The sequence below is a fragment of the Phocoena sinus genome, chromosome 13 (genome assembly GCF_008692025.1).
Source record: "Phocoena sinus isolate mPhoSin1 chromosome 13, mPhoSin1.pri, whole genome shotgun sequence".
Taxonomy (NCBI): domain Eukaryota; kingdom Metazoa; phylum Chordata; class Mammalia; order Artiodactyla; family Phocoenidae; genus Phocoena; species Phocoena sinus.
In genome coordinates this window covers 19337859-19360627 of record NC_045775.1, presented here as the reverse complement: position 1 = coordinate 19360627, position 22769 = coordinate 19337859, and the positions used below count along the sequence as shown (strand labels likewise).

Below are 22769 nucleotides of genomic sequence, written 5' to 3'. Positions count from 1 at the left end.
CCCTTTCCCACTGCTTCTCTGTTCCTGTCGCCCTGCCAGAGCAGTAAAGATCAGCACGATGATCAGGTTACCCAGGATCTGAGCCGTCCTCTTCTTTGTCTGCCCTCTTCTTTTCCTACAGGGATACTGTGTGTGTTGTTGATTACTTAGGATGTATAATTGCATGCGTGTGCCTGTTGATGGACATCTATTGTCCTTCTGTCTACAAATTTATCTTTTCACTCAGCCAAACACATATGGTCTGGACACATGTTTACACAAGTTCCTGGGGATACAGAGACAGTAACCTCAGGTCCTGCCTACAAGGGAGGCCCAGCTTGGTTTATTTACATTTTTAAAAAAAATAAATATTTATTTTTGGCTGCATTGGGTCTTCGCTGCTGCGCACGGGCTTCCTCTAGTTGCGGTGAGCCAGGGCTACTCTTTGTTGCAGTGCACAGGCTTCTCATTGTGGTGGCTTCTCTTGTTGCGGAACACGGGCTCTAAGTGCGTGGGCTTCTGTAGTTGTGGCTTGCTGGCTCTAGAACGCAGGCTCAGTAGTTGCAGTGCACGGGCTTATTTGCTCTGCGGCATGTGGGATCTACCTGGACTAGGGCTCGAACCCGTGTCCCTTGCATTGGCAGGATGATTCTTTTTTTTGAAGGCGGATTCTTAATTACTGTGCCACTAGGGAAGTCCTGGTTTATTTACTTTCTTTAAAGAAAATAAAAAAAGCATCGTCTGCATATGGACCTGGCGCAGAGCAGTTCCTCCATAAATAGTTGTTGAATGTTGATGCGTGAATTTTTAGTAAGCTGAATCGCATGAAATGGCCAATATCCAACCACTTTCAATGTGCAAACAATGGCAATTTCATTTCATATGGTTCTGTTTAATATAAAAGTAATAGATGTGCTCACTGTGGAAAGCCTGGGAAATACTAAGTAGTACGGGAAAATATTACCCATAATATTATCTTTCAAGGATACCTACTGTTAACATTGGGTCCCTTTTTACAGATAGATAGATGTGACGATTGATTTTTCTTCTATATCATGTGTTGTGCTTATTGTAAGAAATAATTCAACCGAGGCAGAAGTACGAAGCATAAAAGTAAAAGCCGCCCTTTCCTCTGCCGCTCCCCCCCCACCGTAGGCAGCCGTTGCCAAGTGTGTGGTGGGTATACTTCCAGAAAGCATTCTGTGAATTTGCATTTTTACGTGATATATGTACATTTAGGATTGAGAGGTTATGTATGTAAGTTTCGGCAGATCAGCGAAGCAAACCTGTCAGCGCTAACGTCCACACATTCCTCTCCGGTAGCTGGTGTCCCCATGAACTGAAGCCCTTCCCTCCTTCAGCCAGGGGCCCCCACATGGGGTCCACTCTGGTGGCCCCTCGCATGCACCTGCAGCCGCTCCTGTAGCTGAGGAAGCGCCGTAGTATCCACGTACCCGCCGAGTGCTGACATCCTTTGTGTTTGTGACTTTGCCCGTTTTATCACCAACTCTTCAGTGAACAGGAGTTGAGCTCAAACTCTGCCCCTGTGGGTGCAGGTCTCAGGAAAACCATTTGATGTTGCTGAGCTTGGTTTCCTCCTCAGTAAGTGAGGAGAATAGAGGGTGGGAGCCCCGTGAGCACGAGCCAGCCGCCAGGCCGGATGCTGGGCTCCAGCGGCTGGATCTGCCTCTTCCAGCTCTGAGATCTTGGTCACCTTGCTTAGTCCTCTCTGGGCCTTCGTTACTAAATCTCTCAGCGAGCTAATAAAGCTCTTAGAATAGTGCTCGCTTCCTGATCTTACCGTGCTGGTGATACGCGCTAGCTCCTCCAGGGTTGTGGCCAAGGTTGTAATGAGAGGATGAGTGGAAGCACTTTGTAAACCACAAAGCCCCATTCAGATGCAGGTGTTACTATGATTATATGCTTATCTGTCACTATGTAAAACCCCAAACTCTATCCCTGTTGGGAGGTGCCAAACTGCATTGTGCTTGAGTGGTATCTACAGATCTGGAGGGCTTGGGGTTTGCACCTAAGAGGATCTTGTTCCTGCTGCTTGCTGCCCCTGCTGCCCATACTGCTTATGCCAGGAGGGGTGGCCTCGGAGATATTACTGAGCGTTTCCAGAGGGGATGCTGAGGCCCAGAGGGGAAGTGACTTGCCTGAGGCCCCACAGACAGTCTCAGTGCCTCTGTCTGTAGCCTTGGTCTCCTGGCCCCTAGGCCAGTACTCTTCTGACCCCTCAAAGAGGGAACTCTGTGCTCCACTGTGCCCCACTCTGTGCTGTGGCAGGGACCCGTGACAGGAGCAGGAAGCAGGAAGGAGATGGAGAGTCTGTTCGTGAGTAGCCAGAGTGGCTCTGCTTCGGGAACTTATGTGGAGATGGGAGCATCCAAGGCGGGTGGCTGGGAGGGGTGGGTGGGCATTGCAGGCAGGTGACATTGGGGTAATGGAGTGGAAGGAGTGAGTGAGGGGCCATTGGGGTGGTAGGAGGAAGTTGTTCAGGTAGGAGGCTGTTGAGTGGGGTTGTGTGGGGAGAATGAGAGGTGGAGATGGAAGGAGCGCACGTCACCTGGTGTGGGCGTGTTGGAAGGGATGGTGTGGAGTTCTGGGCCATTGAAAGACTTTCCAGTGTAAAACTGGGATGGCCTCAGGCTTCATGTCTTCTGCTGGTGAGCTGCTCTTGGTTGCGTGGTCCATTTTGCTTTTGTTCTTCTAATTTTGGGAATTCTGTTTGCTTTCTTGGGGCCTCCCACACCTTACCAGGCCAGGGTTCTCTCCCCAGAGACCTGGATCCAAGAGCTGAGTAGCTTCCTGGAACATGATTGCCTACTCCTGCCCCCCTGGTTTTAAAAGAAGGAAGTCGGAAGCTGGAATGGTTTTTTTCCAACTCTTGAGAGCTACATTGAGAGACTGGTCTGAGAGTGAAGGTCCTTGGAGGATATTTCCTCTGGCTCAGTATAATTGACTTAACCTGCTGTGTGTCTCATTTTTCCCTTTGGAGAAAGGAGAGATGCTGCCTGACTCACTCTTTCCTAAAATACTGTGTGCTCAACTTCTTCCTCAGCAAAGTCTCGCATAGGCGCATTTTGACATAACATCGCTCTTACTCCCATCACAGGGTCCAATAGCTTTCTTTCTCTTGGGTCTGAGGGTGGGACTCATCCCAAAATGACTTGACAGGATGTCCGCAAGCTCTCAAGGAGCCACTGTGACAGACAAGACCTGTGACAGTACAGAGAAAAGGCATCATTCTGTCTTGCTTGGGAAAGTTCTCACGGAGGAGGCAGTACTGAGGTGTGCCATGAAGGGGAAATTAGATTTTGAGCCCTGGATTGGTGAGGGGCAGAGACAGTTGCTGGTGGGCAGTGGTGTGAGGATGCATACACACACACACACACACACACACACACACACAGAACTTTTGACTGCAGAATTGGGTGTATGAGATAGTAAAAGAGAAGGCTGGAAGGCAGTTTGGGATCTCAAATGGATGACCTAGAAAGCTATTTGAGATTGCTTTGACTACATCCTGTAGGCAGTGCGAGCAGCAGAGTCCCAGAAGAAGAACAGAGAGAAGACAGAAAAAGCATTTTTCTAATAGTGAAAAAATTTCCAAATTTGATGAAAACTATAAATCCACAGTACAAGAAGCTCAAAATAACTCAAATAAATATAAAGAGTAAAAATAAAGAGAATCATACCAAGGCACATCATAATCAAGTTGCTTAATACTAGTAGTTAAGGAGAAACTCATAGAAACAACCAGAAAGAAAGAAAAAAAGACACATTACATAGAGGAACAGAGATAAGAATGATTGTAGATGTCTAGCCAGAAATTATTCAGGGCAGAAGACAATAGAACTGAAAAAGAGGTCAATCTATAATTCTATACCCAATGTCCTTCAAAAAATGAAAATGAAGTGAAGCCTTTTTTGTAGACAAATTAAAGTTGAGAGAATTCATCACCAGCTGACCTGCACCACGAAAAGTATTAATGAAAGTTTTTCAAGCAGAAGAAAAATGATACTAAATAGAAATTTGGACTGCACAGAAGAATGAAGAGGCCTCTAAATAGTAAATCTGTGGGAAAATGGAAGTTATTTTTTCTCATTTTTAATCTCTTTTTAAAAGACTGTCTAAAGCAAAAATATAAACGATGTACTGTGGAGTTTATAACATAGAAGAATAATGTATGACAACAATAGAACAAAAGACAGGAGGCAAGAAATGAAAATATACTGTTATACTATATGTAGAGTAATAATATTTGAAGTAGACTATATTAAGTTGAAGATGCATATAGGCATACCTCATTTTATTGTGCTTTGCTTTATTGCAGTTCTCAGACATTGTGTGTTTTACAGATTGAAGGTTTGTGGCAACCCTACATTAAGCAAGTCTATTGGCACCATTTTCCTGGAGCATTTGCTCACTTTATGTCTCTGTGTCACATTTTGGTAACTTTTGCAATATACCAGGGCACCTGATTTAGGGGACTTGCTAAGGAATGATAATTAGGAACTTGTCTGGCTCCAAAGCTGTTGTTCATTGCATGGTGTCACTCTGCCTCCCGGGTAGGGGCTGGAGGAGGACTTGTTGACGAATGGCTCGAGGTTTACTGGTGTCCCTAGACAGCAGGCAGAGCACTGTGGGCTAGGAAAGTACTTGATAAGTATGGTCTGGGCAGTTGGCTCGCAGCTGCTGGCATTGCCACAAGGGGCTTCCCAGTAGAGATTGGGCAGAGGGACAGAAGAGGGACTGAGCCCTTCAGCTGGGAGCAGGGTCCTGGGATGGAGCTGCATCACCAGCCTTGCAGCCCGGCCGGCACGCAGTGGACTTGGGGAGAGCTGACGGGCAATGGGGGAGGGCCGTGGCAGCAGGAAAACAGTTGAGAGTCATATGGGGGGACAACGTGAGTTCACATTAGGATGAACTTTACAGGACAGCGCCAAGGGACACAGAATCGTATTTAAATAGTAAAATTCAGTAATCAGGTTACAGGACTGGTGGCATTGGAATCTCCTGGGTGGGGGAGGAGCGCTTTTCAGAATGCAGATTCCTGGCCCTCCTCCAAATATACTAAAGCAGAAGGTCTGAGGGTAGAACCTTAGAACAGGTTTGGGAGCCGTTGGTGCTTACCGCCTTCCCAGGTGCTGAGAAGACGTATTAAAGGAGATGAAGAGAGCTGGAGAATTGGGAACAAAGTGTTGTGGTGATTCTGGGAATTTATCGTACACCTAATCATAGCCAGCACTTACTAAGACTTGCTGTGTGCCCAGCACAGCACTGTGCCACGTGCGTTACATGCATCGTCTTCACAAATTCTCAAACCCACCCTGAGGTAGGGATCATGTCATTCTCATTTCATAGAGGAGGGAGCAAGCTTAGAGCAGTGATTACATCTCCCAAGGCCACAGCCAGGGGTGGTAGAATTGGAATTCAGGCCCAGTTTCTAACTGCTGTGTTTTACTGTCCCTGAGTGTTTACCTTACTGAGAGATGGCGTGTGTGTGTGTGTGTGTGTGTGTGTGTGTGTGTGTGTGTGTGTGTGTTAATTGGGAAGGGTAGGGACAGATGGTTCTCGGGCGCCCATAGTGGAAGGATGCCACAGGAAGTGTGGTGCCGGCCGTGAGCTGGGAGAGACTCGGATGCCCTTGTCGGCAGACCACTGGTGATGCTGATATGGGCCTCAGTCCTCCACTCAGGTGGGGAGAAGATCTGGTCTCTTATGTGTCAAAAGTGTAAGGCCGGGCTTCCCTGGTGGCGCAGTGGTTGAGAGTCCGCCTGCCGATGCAGAGGACACGGGTTCGTGCCCCGGTCCGGGAAGATCCCACATGGCACGGGGTGGCTGGGCGCATGAGCCATGGCCGCTGAGCCTGCGCGTCTGGAGCCTCTGCTCCACAACGGGAGAGGCCACAACAGTGAGAGGCCCGCGCAACGCAAACAAACAAAAAAAAAAAGTGTAAGGCCGATTAGTGGGGAAATCAGGCAAAAACCAAAGGGAAATATTTTTAAAGTCGGGAACTTCTCCGGAAGCCAGGGGATGGTTTTAGAGCTCTTTTGGAAACCTGGGTTATGTGTGTTCCCAGGGTGAGAAAATCCCTGCCAGCTGGGTGGCCGGTCTCTGAGGGAAAGGACGAGGGTAGCACTCACGGGTGGACAAAGCATTTGAGGGAAGAGGAAGAAAACCAGGTCCAAAGGAGAACTTAGACCAAGTGAGCTGTGTGCATTGTTTGTAAGGGACCTCGAGGGCGATGGCGAGAGACCCTCTATGCCAGCAGCGATTACTCTGTGTGGAACCATCGCGACTGACTGCAGCCACCTTGCCCCTGCCTTTCCCCAGGGAAGGCTCATTAGTGAGAGGAGATGGTGATTCTGTGGGGATAACCCGAACCAGCTCCAGTTTACGAGAGGGTGCCTCCTTTGCGCGTGTTGGCACTGAAGGATGAGTGACAGACGATTGGCTGGGCAGCTCTGGGCGGGGGCGTCTCCCTTCACTCCTGGTGGCTGTGATCCTGTGGTTCCAAATTCCCGCCCTTCACCGAGCAGAGCGGGAGGGCAGGGGCTGAGGCCCTCGGGTGCTGCGCCCGGATCTTGTCTGAAGGCTGTCGGAAGGTTTATCTTCGCAACTGGCCCTTTGAGAAGTCTGGCAGGAGGCGAGGTGTGTCCCGTAGAAACAGGTGCCCAGGGGAGGTTCTCAGCGGCTCTGGGGTGGGGCTCCCCACCACGGGGTGTTTACTGAGGGCCTCTGAGAGCAAGGAGGGAGTTTCCGTGAAGAGGAGTCTCTGTTTCTAAGGGTCCCCGGGGGCTTCCCTGGTGGCGCAGTGGTTAAGAATCTGCCTGCCAACGCAGGGGACACGGGTTCAAGCCCTGGTCCGGGAAGATCCCACATGCCGCGGAGCAACTAAGCCCGTGAGCCACAGCTACTGAAGCCCGCCCGCCTAGAGCCCGTGATCCGCAACAAGAGAAGCCACCGCAATGAGAAGCCCGCGCACCACAACAAAGAGTAGCCCCCGCTCACCGCAACTAGAAAAAGCCTGTGCACAGCAACGAAGACCCAACGCAGCCAAAATAAATTAAAAAAAAAGATGTTAAGGGTCCCCAGGTCTGCTGACGGTCAGGGTGTTACAAGCGAGTGGATGGAACAGTAGAAACTTCAGATGGTGCCCCTTGTCTGTCTTGCCCCTACAGAGAGATTAGCTGCAGAAAGATGAGGCAAAAAGAAGAAAACAGAAATCGTCCCGAATCTCCCTCCCTTACACGGTAACCACTGTCGATGTTTTGTTGTTTCTGCTCCTGCCCTGTTTCATTTCTACTCTGAAAATGAGAGCAGAGTGTAGCTGTGTGTTTAAACTTTTTTTTTTCTCTTAATGACTTACCTTGCACTTATTTCCTCGTTAAGAAACTAGAGGAGAAACACGAGGAGAGTGTGATAGGTCAGGGGCGGGGCCATCGGGAAGGCTTTGCGGAGCAGGCAGGGTTTAGCTAGATCTTGAGGGAAGGGCTGAAGGTGATGGGGGATACAGTCGGGGGCCAGTTCAGGTGGGGTGCTTCTCACGTTGGAGGATGCAGGGGTGCGCTTGTCTACGACTACGGTGTACTTGAGGCCTCAGGATAACTATGGCATCGGTGTTAACATCTGCCCTTCTCTCCTCACCTTTTTCCTTTTCTCCCTCTCTTCCTTCATCCTCTCCCTCCTTCCCCCACTATTCATTCCTTCACCCAGTAGTCACTGGGCACCTCCTATGTGCCAGGTGTTTGTCCAGTGCGGGCTACACAGTGGTGATTGGAACAGATCTTGTCCCCACCCTAGCGGAGCGTGTAATATAACAGACAGACACATGTGTTTTACTCAAAGGCAAACATTTAAAGACGTTTAAAAATAGTAATATAGGGCAGTCCAGTGGTTAGGACTCCGAGCTTCCACTGCTGGGTGTGCGGGTTCGATCCGTGGTCGGGGAACTGAGATCCCACATGCCACATGGCGCGACCAAAAAAAAAAAAAAAATAGTAATTACAAGCATGGATTTTTATGGAATAGAATGCAAAAACCACGTGCCCCAGCAAGGGAAGAGGTGAAGCTTCCTCTCCACGTACTTCAGTGGAAAAGTTTGAGGGCCCTCGGAGTGTGGGCTGCAACATATGCTGAGGTCAGGAGTGCCTGCTGGGTGACAATGCTGGGGACATCACCTTGGCTAAAGCAGATGGTTTACATCAGGGGACTGTGGGCGATATTTAGAAAAGGTCACAGGGGCCAGAGTATGTAGGACCTCGAATGCCAGAATGAGGATTTTGAACTTTACTTTTTGGAAGATTGTCAGCTCTTGAGGTGTTTTGAGCAGGTGGTGGAACTTGCAAAAAGCTAAGTTTGGAAGATTAACCTGATACCAGGGGGTGGGTTAACAGGACCAGAGAGGGGCCAGGGAAATGAGTCTGTGTCCAGCCTTGTGGGAGGTGAGGGTTTGGGCCAGGTGATGGCAAGAAGAGGCCGATGAGGAAGACCCAAAAAGACCAGATGGAGTGAAGGACCCACTGGAGGTGCAGAAAGGAGCACCAGCGACAGGGAGAGCAGTCAGTCAACAAAGGGTTACTTCAGACGATGCAAGCCTGGGTGCTAATTATCTGAGGTGCACAGTCGGGTGAGCTCTGGTCCCAACCCTTGGCTGGCAGAAATGGGACCTTCAGCCCGGGGATGGTTGGGGAGACTGTGACAGACTTGGGTGTTCCCACTGACCATGGGCTACACATATATAGTCACCTGGGAGGTTTTTAACAGTGCCATGTCTGGGCCTCAGGTTTCACTGTTTTGGGATGCTGCCCGGGCATGGCCCCCAGGTGATTCTCAGGTGGTGCAGGGTTGGGAGCCCTTGAGGGAGGGGGAGGGGAGCCCACTCAGGTGGCGCTAATTCAAGACACTTGAGGCTGAAGAATTTTAGGAGTGGTGATAGTTTGCCACGGCTTGAGGCTCAGATTGTGGAATTTGAAAGTTTTTGTTTGTCATGTGACCAAGACAGTGCATGGAGAGGACCGGGCTGTGGAGTGTCTGATGCGAGTGTGTACTAGCTCTACCAAGAGCAGGGAGATGGGGGGCAGTGGGAGACAGGGCTGGGACAGTCAGAAGGAAACTTGGAAAATGACTTAAGATCTGAATTGAAAACCAGGGAACTGAATTAAATGTAGGACACATGAAACAGGGTGAACGGATGGAAAACATCTCAGTGGATGTGGCTTTGAACGTATGGAAGAGATGCTGGTCAGATAGGGAAAGACGGTAAGGAAGTGCAGTAACTCTGGGTGAGGGTGCACCAAGGATCAGAAGATTGTTAGAAAAGGAAAGAGAAAAAACGGATGGAAGAAAAATAGGCAATAGGCATAGGGAGATAACGTAAAGTGATCGCATATGTTTATAGTTTGGTTTAAAGAACCAGGAAGGTTGGAGGATCTTGGCTTTGTTTTGCCATTTACTACACCACCTAGAATAATGAATAAAAGAGAATCACCTGGGGGAGTGTGACATTTAGATTCCTGAGTCTTAATCATTTTTCCTTTGGATGCCAACACACCTGGATCAGAAACTAGAGAAACAGCAACTAAGGAATAAGCACTGAAGGGTCAAGTCAGAACCAGTGACTAAGAAACCACATCCCAGATGTCTCCAGGCAGGCTCTGAGAGTCTACAGGGATGAGGGATGCTGAGTAATCCCTCAGAAGCACTCAGGGAGAGAAGAGAGGCAGTTGAATCCCCAAGGAGAAAGCTGTGACGCTGGTTTCTGCAGCTGAGAGTCTGCAAAAAGTTTTACTCTCAAGATATGAGTCATCTTGAATTGAGAGGTACAAAGTCCTCGGAATCCCGAGTTTGCTCTGTTCCATATTTGCAGGGGCTTCAGTGTGCTTGTGAAATTGGGGATTCCTTTCTCATTTTGCTAAGTTTGTGTGATGATCTAGAACTCTTCTTTTGTCTCCAGATTACGTGTTCCTCTGGGCTGGTACCTTTGTTCTCAAGTTCACTCAAAGACAATTCCGGAAAGTTAGGATCTCTGCACTAAATGCAAGTAGGATTACTTAGAGGTGAGAAGACCAGAGCAGGCAGTGTGGAACCCTTTCGTTGTTCTGGTAACTCACATAAGCGTATAGTTTGTTACTTCTCACCTTTCCTTTATTTAACAGTGGTCCTCAGTGAGAAATTGGTTTAAATTGCTTTTACCATCCAGCATCCATATATTAATATGTATGTAAAAGCTCCATGTTGTCAATATTTGTGAAAACCCACAATTGAGTGTGTCCAGCCCGTTTTACTCCCTCATGGGGCCTACTGTATAGCACAGGGAACTATATTCAATATCCTATGATAAACTATAATGGAAAAGAATATAAAAAAGAGTGTATATATGTATAACTGAATAACTTTGCTGTACAGTAGAAAATAACACCTTTGCCGACCTGTCCTCCTCTACCTCAGAATCAATCTATGCTTCCTCCCTTTCCTGTAGCTTCTTTTTTTTATACTGGTTGGTTGGTTGATTATTTGGCCGGGCCGGGTCTTAGCTGCCTGCCGCACGTGGGATCTTCATTGCAGCGTGCAGGATCTTTAGTTGTGGCATGTGGGTTCTTAGTTGCAGCATGCGGGATCTAGTTCCCCGACCAGGGGTCAAACCTGGGCCCCCTGCATTGGGAGCACGGAGGCGTAACCGCTGGACCACCAGGGAAGTCCCTCCTGTAGCTTCTTTACCCCTAGTAGATTTGAGCTCTTGAGGTTCTTTTTTACTTTCCAGGACCCAACATGGGGTCCACCACTCAGCGAGAACTCAGGGGTTAAAAAAAAAAATCTGAAGCCAAATGTGATTAAACATTTAAAAAATAGATTCCTTTAAGTAGGAGGGGAGTTATTTGGCCTGCAGAAAAAGACCAAGGTGACTAATGGGGTCACATGTGTAAGAAAAGACACAAAGGGCTGTGACCTGATGTTTTCTGTTTCTGCCAAGAAGCCACAAGAGGAAATGGGGAGCTTTTCATTCGTTTTGTGGTTCTTAATCATCTGGGCTAACAGACCTTTTGGAGAATCTGGTGAAAGCAATGGACTTTGCTGCCCAGAAAAGGGTGAAACACTTTGCCCCTAATTTTAGGGATCCACTGACTTCCCCTAACCTGGTCCACAGACTTCAAGCAAATAATTCCTTGGTCAGTATCAAATGCCAACTGTGAGATGTTCATTCCTGCCTCTGCCCCTCCAGGGAGACAGACCAGGTGGTCTTCTCTGGTCTTAATCGTCTCTACCCCTGTGACTTGGGCCTGCCTTCCATCGTGGGTGCATTTATCGAGCTACTGTGTCCTTATGTCCAACAAGTATCAGTAGTGTTTTCCTCTTAGCCCACGAGGTCTATGATTGATATAAAAATAAATCTTCTTGTGCCGTCTTTGTCCTCAGAGTTCCTTAATCCAAAAGTTCAGGAAAGTTTCAAGTGAAGACTCAGGAATCAAAAAGGAAGAAGACATTGCCTGGGCCAGGGTTTCTCGACCTCAGATCTATTGACATTTGGGGCCGGACAACTCCTCATTGTGGGGACCGCCCTGTGCACCGTAGGGTGTTCAGTAGCATCCCTGGCCTCCACCCAGTAGATGCCAGGAGCATCCTCCGCCTTAGTCGTGACAATCAAAAATGTCCCCAGACACACTGCCAAATGTTCCTCAGGGGGCCCAGATCACCCCCCACCCCAGTTAAGAACTGCTGCTCAGCCTTTCTGTAGCTGGATTTTAGCTCTCTCATTAAAGGGGACGCCTCAGTGGAGGATGGACTGTTCTTTCAGCTTCTTTCTACTATAGTCATTCGTGCAGCTAACGTTTGCTCTGTGCCAGTAGCTGTGCCAGGCCCTGCGGCTGCAAATGTAAAAGACACACCCTGACCTCAGGTGCTCCTTTGCCTCCTTGTCGGGGCGATATATGCAGATGTATCAGGAGGTGGGTGAGTGTCTCATGGGAAAGAGGGCCTTTGCACCGGTATATTCTCCATCCAGAAGGCTCTTTCTCCTGTGACTGGGGCTTTTTTGTTATTCATATTCTAGTTTAAGTGACACTGCTTCAGGGAGACCAGTCCTAACCACCTAACCATAGTCAGCTGTTTTCACCTAATGCTCTGTAACAAACAACTCAGAGCTCAGTGGCCCACAACCACATATTTCTCGCTCACACGCGTGTGGGTTGGCTGGGATGTGGCTGATCTAGGCTGGGCTCAGCTGGGTTTGGCTACAAGCTGCAGCTTGAGTTTAGTTCTGCTCCATGAGCCTCTCATGCTGCTGGACCTTTGAACTTCTGGTGCATGTTCTCATGGTGACAGCAAAAGCACAAAGGGGAAAGCAAGTGTATTTCAAAAGTCTGCTTATGTCATATGCACTGACATCCATTTGGCCAAAGCAAATCACACAGTCCGAGTCAGCAGGAGGGAGGAACATATCACTCTCCCTGAGGCTATGGCAAAGCCGCGGCTGAACGGTACTTTACAGGGGAGTGAAGAAACGGGGCCAGCAGTCTCCCAGTCACTTTATCATTTTTATTGTCTGCTGAATTTTGGTACTCTGATTGTTGAATCACTTATTTCTTATTTGTCTGTTGTTACCAGATCATCAGCTCCATGATAGCAGCGACTTTTTCTGCCTCATTCACTGCTAAATACCAAGTACCAACCCGGCACAGGGTGGGCACTCAGTAAATCTGTGAATGGATAGGTGGATGGACAGATGGTTGGTTGGAGGGTTCCGTTTGGGGAGTCAGGGAGGGGTGTTGGAGGTAATCTTGAACTAGTAACAACAGCTAACAGTCCCTGAGGGGTGACTGAGGCCAGGTGTGTGATGTGTGCTTATGCTTGACCTGGTTTAATCAAGGCCTCATTACAGTGTAGCCCTCCATTGGCCGGGGCGGGGGTGTGTGGGCAGCAGGGGTAGGATGTTCTGGTTAGAGCTGTAGAGCCCTGAAATAGCACATCTTGTTAGAGGATCGGAGAGGTGCCCAGTGTGGCTGGAGTGAAGGGAGCCTGGTGGGCAGATATAAGACATAAGGGTGACCCTGGAGCCCAATGGTCAAGGCTTCCCTGTTCCACGTCTCTGGGGGAGCCATCGTGTCTGAGTCTGGAGTGGTTCCCCTAGGGGTGTGCAGTACACAACCTGGGAAGCTGTTCTGGCCACCCAGCAGGTCATGAGGGACCTTGTGTCACATGTCGAGATGGGTGGATGCCTATCTGGGAGTCATCTTTGTTTTGGAAGAGGGTGAACATTGCATATCTCTTAGCAGAGGCATGTCCCAGCTATTAAACAAGTAGGAAGCTTCTGGAAGTCCTTTTGAGGCACGTGGCGGAAACCTGACAAATGTCTGGCTTGGAAGGGCAGGTCACAGTGCCCCAAGGCTTGAACCTTGCATTGTGTCAAGCAGGGTTGTATTTGCTGGAGACCCCAGTCGCCTCTTGGCAGAGAGATGCTGGAGCTTGCTCCGGGGCAGCACGGGAGCGTCACCCCACTGTCTACAGACCCCCCAACCCACAGAGATGCTCCAGGTCTTCACTGGGTTCTGTGCTCCCTGGGGACCTCCAGCACCTAGGACTTCGCCCAGCCTCTGCCGACCCTCATCACAACCCAGCTAAGGAGACAGTAACATAGGGAAGGGGGCCCTGGACTCGTGTTTGGGTGGTGTGCTTGCTGGCCAGGAAAGCAGCGGCGGATCTGCCCCCAGGCCACATGTGCCTGGTCAGGCTGGCTTCTGACATTCAGTCCTCTGGGCTGGGACAGAGCTTTTTTAATGTCTTGAAATTTAAATTCTGTGTGTGTAGGGGGAAGAAAAGAGGAAGGAGATCTGGGTTCCAGTTTCAGCATTGCTGGGAGTCTGTGGGCTTATAACCTAATTTCTCTGGGCTTCAAGTCTCTTCTACAAAATGAGAATAAGAAAACTTTGCTGTTGTGACAAACAAATAAGATAATGAATATGAAGTCTCTTGTAAAACTTCATTAAAGTATTATTATTAGGTCCCAATCTTCTTTCTCCTTTCTGGAAGAAAAGGAAAAAAAAGTCATTTAGAACATATTTTACGCCAAGCCCTCTGTTAGGTGGTGTTGCCTAGAATCTCTCTTTTAATCTCAGTGGAACAGCCTTCAGGGTTGCGGTGAGGATGAGGAAGCCAAGTCTCAGAGAGGTTAAGTGACTTGCTCCAGGTCACACAGCCTGCTGGTGGTGTGGGAGGTCTCTGAGATGGCGTGGCCCAACCTCTTTGCCATGTGTTAACCCACTACTAGGCCCTTCCAAGTGTCTGCAGGGAGCATGGCTCCACAGGTGGGGACCCCACGGGCACTGTGTGGCTGCCACCACAGGCTCCGGCCAGTCTTCCTTAGGTTGGGGAGGCTGGTTGCCTTCGGAGGTGCCTTCTCCCCGCCCCTTCCTGCCCTGCAGCTCCTTGGGGAGTGTTTTTCAAAAACATCTAAGTTAGCTGTAATGAACAGGGGCCTCCCCCCAGCAGCAGAGCCTCACAAGGTCTCCGAGGGCAGCTGACATGGACACTGACACCCCAGAGCTGCTGTCTCTCCCTCGGTCTCTTCTCCCCTGTTTGGGAATGTTCTGGAATCTGCAGGCCGGAATGAGTTTATAGGGAGAGGTCAGCCTAGGCACTTGAGCCACCAGCCTGCCTCTGATGGGCTGACTTCCATTTTAAAGCCCCACTAAGAGCAGTCCCTGTCCCTGTGGGCTGTTAGAAAATGTGTGGGACATAGTGACTTATCAGATTCCAAGAGGAAGGATCTTGTAAAGGAATTTTCTCACGGTTGCATTTCTGAGCTGGGGTGTATTGTAAACACATTATCCAGCTGCCATGGGTTAGATGAAGCTGAATGTTTACCCACTTGGGAGAAGCATTCATTTTATTCATTATTTTTAAAACCTTGTGTTTAAAAGAAAAAAAGAACAATTTGTTTGAAATAAGACTGCTGCCCAGTCTAAAGGAGCCCACTGGGACGCGAAGAGCTAACCTCGACGGCACCCCAGAGCAGGGCTTCTCAGTCTTGGAGATGTGGCGGGCATCGCCCGTCTAGTGTGGACGGCCGTCGCTGGCCCCGAACCACTGGGAAGAGCCAGGAGTGAGGGTCTGCGCATCGGGGCTCCTGCTCACTTTCAGAACTGGAAAGTGGAGCTGAAACTCTCCAAATACGTCGTTTGGATGACTAGAGAGGGCAGAAGCCTTCGGACCACGCTTGTTCACTGGCCGTGGTATCAGAGCCCCGTCGTCATGTTTCCAAGGCCCCGTCTCTCTCTCTGGCGCATGTGTGAAGCCATCTAACCTCTTCCTGAATGAATGAGACCCCACCACCCATCCCCACCCTTCTCTCACCGCTTTGTATGCTCTGCCTTATACTCTGAATATCTCCTGGACTGTCCCCCACCTCCTGTCCTGGGGGTCTCCTCCGTCCTGGGGGAGTGACCGAGCCCCATTCCTCTCTGCTCTTAGGGTGGGGTGCAGCAGACAGGGTATTAATTAGAAGGCGGGTCCCAGGGAGGTGGTGGGGGCCAGAGGTGGACTTTATGCTGGCTTCTTGTCTGCTGGCCAGATGCTGAAGGGGTCAGGTGAGGGGTGAGTCTGTGACGTGGTTGCATTACCTGGTCCGTCCAGCCCAGCAGCTCTGGGTTCCTGAGCACCGGGTGCTGGATGAGGCCTGGGCTAGGCTCTGGGGACACAGGGGTGAGGAGGACAGCAGTGCCTGCCTTAGCAGGTGCCCCAGGTGTTAGAGAGGGGACAGATGTGTGTGAGGAGGATGGAGAGGGAGGAAGGGAGATGGGAGACTGAGCAGGAAGAGGGGCTGCCAGGTGGGCCGGCTGTGGCTGGAGTGTTGAGGGTTGCAGGGTATTTGCACAGCAGTGGGTGCTGGAAAGGCAGTCCTGGAGGGAGAAGAGACGAGTTCTGACAAGGAAGCCCTTCGCCCCTCCCACCGGGGTGGGAGCATCAGAAGATTCATCCCAGGCCTGCAGAGGTCAAGGCTCAGCTGGGAGGAGCCCGTTTGTCATAGTCACATGAGAGACACATTTCAGATTCTCTCTAGGGTTCAACCTTTCCTGGTGGCCAAAGGTTTTCCTGGGTCTGCAGCTCTTAAACTGTAGCGAGAGGCCGTACTAACGGATGTGTTAGAGAGGTGACAGCTGCCCCGCTTACCCATCCTCGTGGCCTGACCTGGACCTGCTCCGCTGGGCTCCCGGGCTCCGCGGTGGCGTCCTGGTCACCGTCGATTCCTCGGCGCTGGCGCTGTTCGGGGCTCACTGCCGAAGGAGCATAACTCGTTTTTTCCAAGTGTGTTAGGAGGAGCACATCCCTTTTGCTAAGTGAGACACACTTACAGGCATAATTTAGGGATTTCTGAGCCTAGAGCTAATGACCACCCATGTGTATGGAAGTTGTGGAAATCTGTAGATGTACTACTTTGTTTCAGATTAAAAATGCAAGCAGCTCACAATAAGTGCTTTAGGGCTGGTATTTTGGTGGAAATTTTAATTTTAGTTTTAGAAAATAATAGCCTTTCTGGGGAAAGGTGGGGTTATAAATATGTAAGTTAGCTGAGGGGTGCTTGTAGGGTGGGGTTTTGCACCAGAGAATAATGAGATGAGGGCAGGAAGAAACCTTATCCTCTAGTTTTGAGCCCTTGCTTAATCTCAATTCCTTCTCCTGTAAAATTGGAATAATGTCACCTGCCTTGTGAAGATTAAATGAGATGAGGTGGGTGAAGTGTGTGACCGTGTCTAGAACGTAAGGTTGTGATGTGAGAGGATGTTACGGGTGAGGAAACAGGTCAGGATCAGGGGCTCCCGGCCCTGGCTGCACGCGGGGACTGCTGTCCACACCCTCCCCCGCCCCGCCGGTCACCTGTGCACCTCTGGGCCCCCATCACCCCAGGGGACCGTGTTGCAGTGCAGCTCCTGCTCCGTCCCCAACCCTCCTCCCCAGAGCGGACCCCTGCTTCCTCGGCTGGAGGTCTCCTTGCCTTAGTGGATTTGTGCCCTGGACTTGGAGGCTGAGCCTCTTGCCCCACCGTGCCTGGCACCGGGGGTTGCCTCACTCCTTCTGGGCCTCGTAGCCCTGGAGACAGGTCGGGTGGACCAGAGCAGCAGCGCCCTGAGGGCCCTTTCTTTAGCTGAGGCAAGTTTAGAGAATTGGGGGAGCTCCAGGAGACCCAAGGCCTGGGACTGTCGGGAGAATTGTCTGGCAACAGCTGTGCTCACTGGAAGGCGGGAGGGAGTTCCCTGGCATGGATGGCACCTGCAGGACCCACCTGACTGCAGCGCATGGTCCAGATGTGGCCGTTTCCCTCCGCATCCCTGCAGTTGAGAGTGCAGGTCAGGAAGGGGATGAGGCCTCTGGGTCCGGGGATGCCCAGGGCCCGGGAGGCAGCGTGGTGCTCTGGCTAACTTGGAACTGACCTGCTCTCCTTCCCTTGGCCTCTCGGGATCAGGTTCATCTCCAATCCCAACCTTTGCCCTCAGAAGTGAGGTCTGATGAGGACCAGTGTCAGGACCGAGGGGTCTTCCAGATGAGTCAGTCCCTCCCTCGCTCATAGATGATGAAGTGAGATCAGGGAGGTTATGTGACCTGGCAGCCACCCGGCTAGCGAGGGGCAGTACCGGAGTCCAGCGTTCCTCTTAAATTTACTTTCTAGATCATCTGTACCTACAAGTGAGTGCAAAAGTAGATTTTATTTTAAAATGTGCACTTCAATGAAAGGAATGCTGTCCTGCCTAGACATTCCCCAGGCGTGAACCCAACCTGAATCCTCTTTTTTTTTTAAGTTAATTAATTTATTTTTATTTATTTATTTTTGGCTGCGTTGGGTCTTCGTTGCTGCGCGGGGGCTTTCTCTAGTTGCAGCAAGTGGGGGCTACTCTTGGTTGCGGTGCGCGGGCTTCTCATTGCGGTGACTTCTCTTGTGGAGCACGGGCTCTAGGTGCATGGGCTTCAGTAGTTCTAGCTCGCGGGCTCTAGAGCGCAGGCTCAGTAGTTGTGGCGCACGGGCTTATTTGCTCCATGGCATGTGGGATCTTCCCGGACCAGGGCTCAAACCCGTGTCCCCCGCATTGGCAGGTGGATTCTTAACCACTGTGCCACCAGGGGAGTCCCTGAATCCTCTTATTCTTTGTATTATAATCTTTGGTTTGAAACTTTTCCACTAGAGTTGCTCTCTGACAGCCTGTCTGCAGGTTTGGTTTTCTTAGGTGGATGCCCTGTGGGTAACGACGGCAGCTCAGCACTGTACATTTTACAGAGCCCGCCTCATGCATCCTCGTGAGGTGGTCAGGAAGACCCCTGAGTGAGGAGCTCTGTCCCCAGCCGTGTGACAGCCCAGGCTGGTTGTGGCCAGGGCAGAGACAGGCCTGTGGCCCCAGGTCAGCCTGCCTTGTCTGGAGCCCCTGGTTCAGTTGCTGACACTGGCAGGTGTGGGGTCCAGACGTGTGGCTCCTCCCTCGCCCTCCAGGACCCCAAGCCCCGTCAGCCCGGAGACCCTTGGCCCGGTGGCTGCTGTGTCTGGACCCCGCGTGGGCTTCGGTGGAGTGCCACTGCTTGGTGAGGACGCAGGGGGTGCGGCCTGACCTTGACGAGCTTCCTGCACCATGAACTTGGAGTTGCGCAGGTCTCTAAGGCCACACGGACCCCACAGGAGGTGGAGGTTCCTAGACCTCAGGCTAGACTGGCTTTGAGACCCAGTGATCTGTGTGATTTGCTTTGACTCACTGAACGTGAATGATAAATTGGCAGCTTTTCCAATCATCAGACGTTTAGGAAGTGGCCTGAGAGCGTACTCGTATTACTGACCACTCCAATGGGAATGGGTCGTCACGGTCCAGAAGAAGGTGCAGGAGCCGTCCTATAGGACTTTGAAACGCCCTGCTTGCCCCGCGGGCGGTGTAGGCGATCAGGCTGCCCAGGCCCAAGAACACAGCTGGTTGTTAGTTGCTAGAACCAGCCATCTAAGAAGCTCGTGAAATCTTCACCCAGTGATTTGATGACCAGCACCAAGACACACCTCACCTACTTTATTGAGTGCCCCCTGGGCTTAGACTGGTGCTCAAGTACAGACTCTTCAGGAAGCTTCTGTGGGGGGTGGTAGGTCCTCCTGGTTAGTTTCGACCAAAAGCCACAATGAAACATAAAAACAGTCAGAGGGATACAGCATAACCAAGAGTACCCAGGAAATTAATGTTAGAATTAACTTGCCTTATTGTCTATTAAACTGTCTTGTTTCAACATCTAAAAATTGACTTCCCTGCATTTTTCACCTACCCCAGAATGTATTATGTTCCGCTGGGCCAATCTTTTCTTCCCCTAGGGTCAGAAACTAAGAACTTCTGTCTCCCTTCCTGCCTCTCAACTTCCAACTTCTGCTCCAGAAACCACCCCCTTGGGAGGAGGGGTCTGTCCACCTCTGGCAGGACCTCAGGGAATCAAGGCAGGGAGCGTGGGGCAGCCTCAGGGGAGTGGGAGGCACCAGACCTGGAAACAGGCCTTGTTGGAGAAGCTTCATGGCCAGTGGTCTTGGAAAAGTGGGAGGAATTAGAACCTGGTCCAGCCCCAGATGGGGTCCAGTCAGGTCAAGGATAGGAGCCGGCAGCAGACAGCCCCAGGAAGTCAGGTGTGGTTTGAATGTCAGGTCCATAGCCAAGGTTACCTCTGGCGGCCTGTGGGAGCGGGCTGGGGACCAAGGCCAGCCTTCAGGGTGCCAGGGGTGGGGGAGCAGGTTCTCAATGCCCAAAGAAGCCCTTGGTGCCAATGCACTGAGCTCACCGGACAGACGTCAGATCCCACCTGCCTCTTCCCCTTCCTGGAGCTTCAGTTCTTCATGAGACCTGGATGTTGGTACTGGCCACCCTCTCACCTGCTGGCAGGTGGGGTTGGCTCAGAGGATGCATGTGAATCCCAGAAGCCTGTAGCCTGAGGCACACGTGTTAGGTGGCATCGTGACAACTAAATCAGCCCAGGACCTCTTCTGGTCTCCTGTGACCTTCCATATGATCTGCAGCTGTTAGGATTCTACACCCCTGGCCAGTAGATCTGGGCTTGGTTCACTTTCCTCCCCAGCTAGTCAGCACAGTACCTAAATGCGCCTACGAAGTAAGGGTGCGGTAAGTGGTGGTTGAACAAGCGAGCGAGTGAATAGATGAGTAGCAGAAGGACTGCTCAGGCTGCACAGGTAGGCAGGATTGGCCAGCTTCCCTACCATGAAAAGGTGGAAGGGAGAACAGCAGTCCCCTCACTCATCCATGGTGATGGGGCAGGGTCTACTTCAGGGATCTGAATAGCCCCTCGAGGTCAGAAGCTTTGCTGGGGACCTCCCCGGACAGTGGGCAACTTGCAGTTGGATTTTGGTCACCACCTGCCCACCTCCTCCACCCTTCTCCTGAAGACATGCCTTGACCATTGTCCTTTCCTCTCTTCCTCCTCTGGATACAGATGCTGGCCAATGTCTTCCTCTACCTGTGCGCCATCGTTGTGGGCATCATGTCCTACTACATGGCGGACCGCAAGCACCGCAAGGCCTTCCTGGAGGCCCGCCAGTCACTGGAGGTGAAGATGAACCTGGAGGAGCAGAGCCAGCAGCAGGTGAGGCTCTTTGGGGGTGGCCTTGGGGCAGTGCCGGCCTGGAGCCTGGGTTTGGGGCCTGTCGGAAGGGCGTGAACCCAGTTACTGTGGGTACCCCAGGGCTCCATGTGAATTCTTTTTCTCTGGAGGCATCACTCTGTGTTATTCCTCTCCCCGCTCCCTCTGCCACACCCCCCTGGGCAGATCGCTCACCTACTTTGTTCTCAGGGCTCCTCTCCCTGCGGTGGGGTAGGGGTGGGAGACCCATCCCCTGGCCTCGGGGGCCCTTGTGTGTGAAGTCTTATCAGCCCCTCACCCCTCCTCCTACAGGCTCAGGGAAATCTCCCCACTGCCTTCTCCCGCTAAGTCATTTGTGAAGACCTAAAACTGAGCCCAACCCCTGGGGAGCCCGCTGTTTACATTTTTCCATCAAGAGAAGTGCCTGCCTGCCGTCCCCTCTCTTTTGTTTACTGGCTTTACTCCAGCCTGATCCACTGCAGAGACTCCCCGCTCTCGTGTGACTCAGTCTTTTAAATAGTTTTTGGTCTGGGTTCATCTCACATGCTTTTTGAAGGATTTCAGAAATTACATCCACCAATGTCCTGTTATCCATAGGTTGACTTGCCCTGAACAAACAAACTCAATAGGTTGAAAACATGATTTCTCTGCTCTGGAAACCATGTCATTTTGTGTTCAGGTGGTGCTGTTTGCTCTGGGTTCAGTGGGTTCACTGAAATTGCTGTTTTTATAGACCCTGCCACCCAGGTGGGGGGGGCCCCACTGGTGGGCCCCATGTTCTCTAGACAGTGCTATTTGAAGGCACACACTGAGTCATTTAGCTGATGTGTCCTAGCTTTGTCTGTCCTGGGAGGTTCTTTCTCTCTCTGTTTACCAATGAGATCTAGAAGCTCCTGAGCTGGGCCTCGGACTCATCTCTTTCAGAAGACGGGCTTTAGAAGGGGAGCCTTCCTACCTCCGTTGTGACAAAGGGCCCGTCATATTCGTCCCCTTCTCCTCGGCCCTGTATCCTGTGGTTACCGAGGAGCTGCTGCGGCTTGAACATATTTAAAGAATCCTCAGCAAAGCTTTACTGGCTTTATTGAGTTCCTTCAAAGGCATTCTTTAATTTCTGCTTTTTATACTGTCTTGGTTCTTGTTTGCATTTGATCTCTCGTAATGTGGAGGCAGCCCTCTGGGTTCTCTACATTTAAAAAAAATGCATGTGTCACCACTGAGCTAGACCGGGGAGTTCTTTTTTATATAGTCTGTGCAGTTTTCAGCATACCCATCTGTGTTCATCTTGTCTGTCTCATAATGTATAATCCAGGACATCTTCAATTACGTTCAGTAGTGCTTGGTGGGGGCCTCCTGGTGTGGTGAGTCTCACCCTGAATCTGTTAGTCGCTGGGTGGATGATTTAGACAAGTTATCCACCCCATAGAGCCTCACTTCCCTCATCTGTGAAGTGGGGGTATTGATACTCCAAAGTAGAGATGTTGATACTCATCTTGCTGAGGGTCAGATGGGAAACACAGAAGTGCTTTGTAACCAGTAAAGCTGGAAACAGTGATGGTCAGGCTGAGGTACAGAGGCCACAAGGCCCACTTTCTAATGCCCCTTTGGGCAGGATCAGTGCGGGGAGCCTGGGGTCTGGCTGAGAAGAACCACCCCTGTGTGCTTTTGTGACTGTGGACATGAGAGCTGCTTGCCATTTTAACTTTCTTTCCATGTCCTTGACAGGTTTGGGTATCATGGTTATGCCAGACTTATTAATTGGAGAAATGTTCCCTCTTTCTAATCCCTGGAAAAGTTTAAGGAAGATTTAGGTTATTCCTCTAATGTTTAGAAGAATTCACTAGTGGAGCCTTATTGGGTCTGGAGTTTTCTTCATGAGAAGGTTGTTTCATCTAAAGATAGAACGTTCTACATTTCTTTTTGCATGAGTTTTGGAAAGTTTTTGTTTTTTCAAGAACTTGTCCATTTCATCTAAGTTTTCATATTTTTGATTTAATGTTCATTATATTTTCTTTTTATGTGTCATTATGTATGGGATTTGTGTTCCTTTTTTCATTACTGATATTGGTAATTTGTGCCTTCTGTTTTTAAATGTTTTCTTAATTTGTCCTACTAAGGTTTATTAAATGTTTTAGCCTTTTCAGTGAAACACCTTTTTGGTTCTTTTCGTGTTTCTATAATTCCTTAATTTA

At 50.4% G+C, this 22769-nt stretch overlaps 1 protein-coding gene across 3 annotated transcripts in view; it reads left to right on the top strand.

Moving 5' to 3' along the window:
• The window catches only part of ADCY3 (adenylate cyclase 3), a 92209-nt gene that overhangs the window by 13755 nt on the left and 55685 nt on the right, over positions 1-22769 (top strand). For all 3 annotated transcript variants that reach the window (XM_032652637.1, XM_032652636.1, XM_032652638.1), the window contains one exon: positions 20434-20583. In XM_032652637.1, the coding sequence (XP_032508528.1) occupies positions 20434-20583 (150 nt within the window). The remainder of the gene's footprint in view (positions 1-20433; positions 20584-22769) is intronic.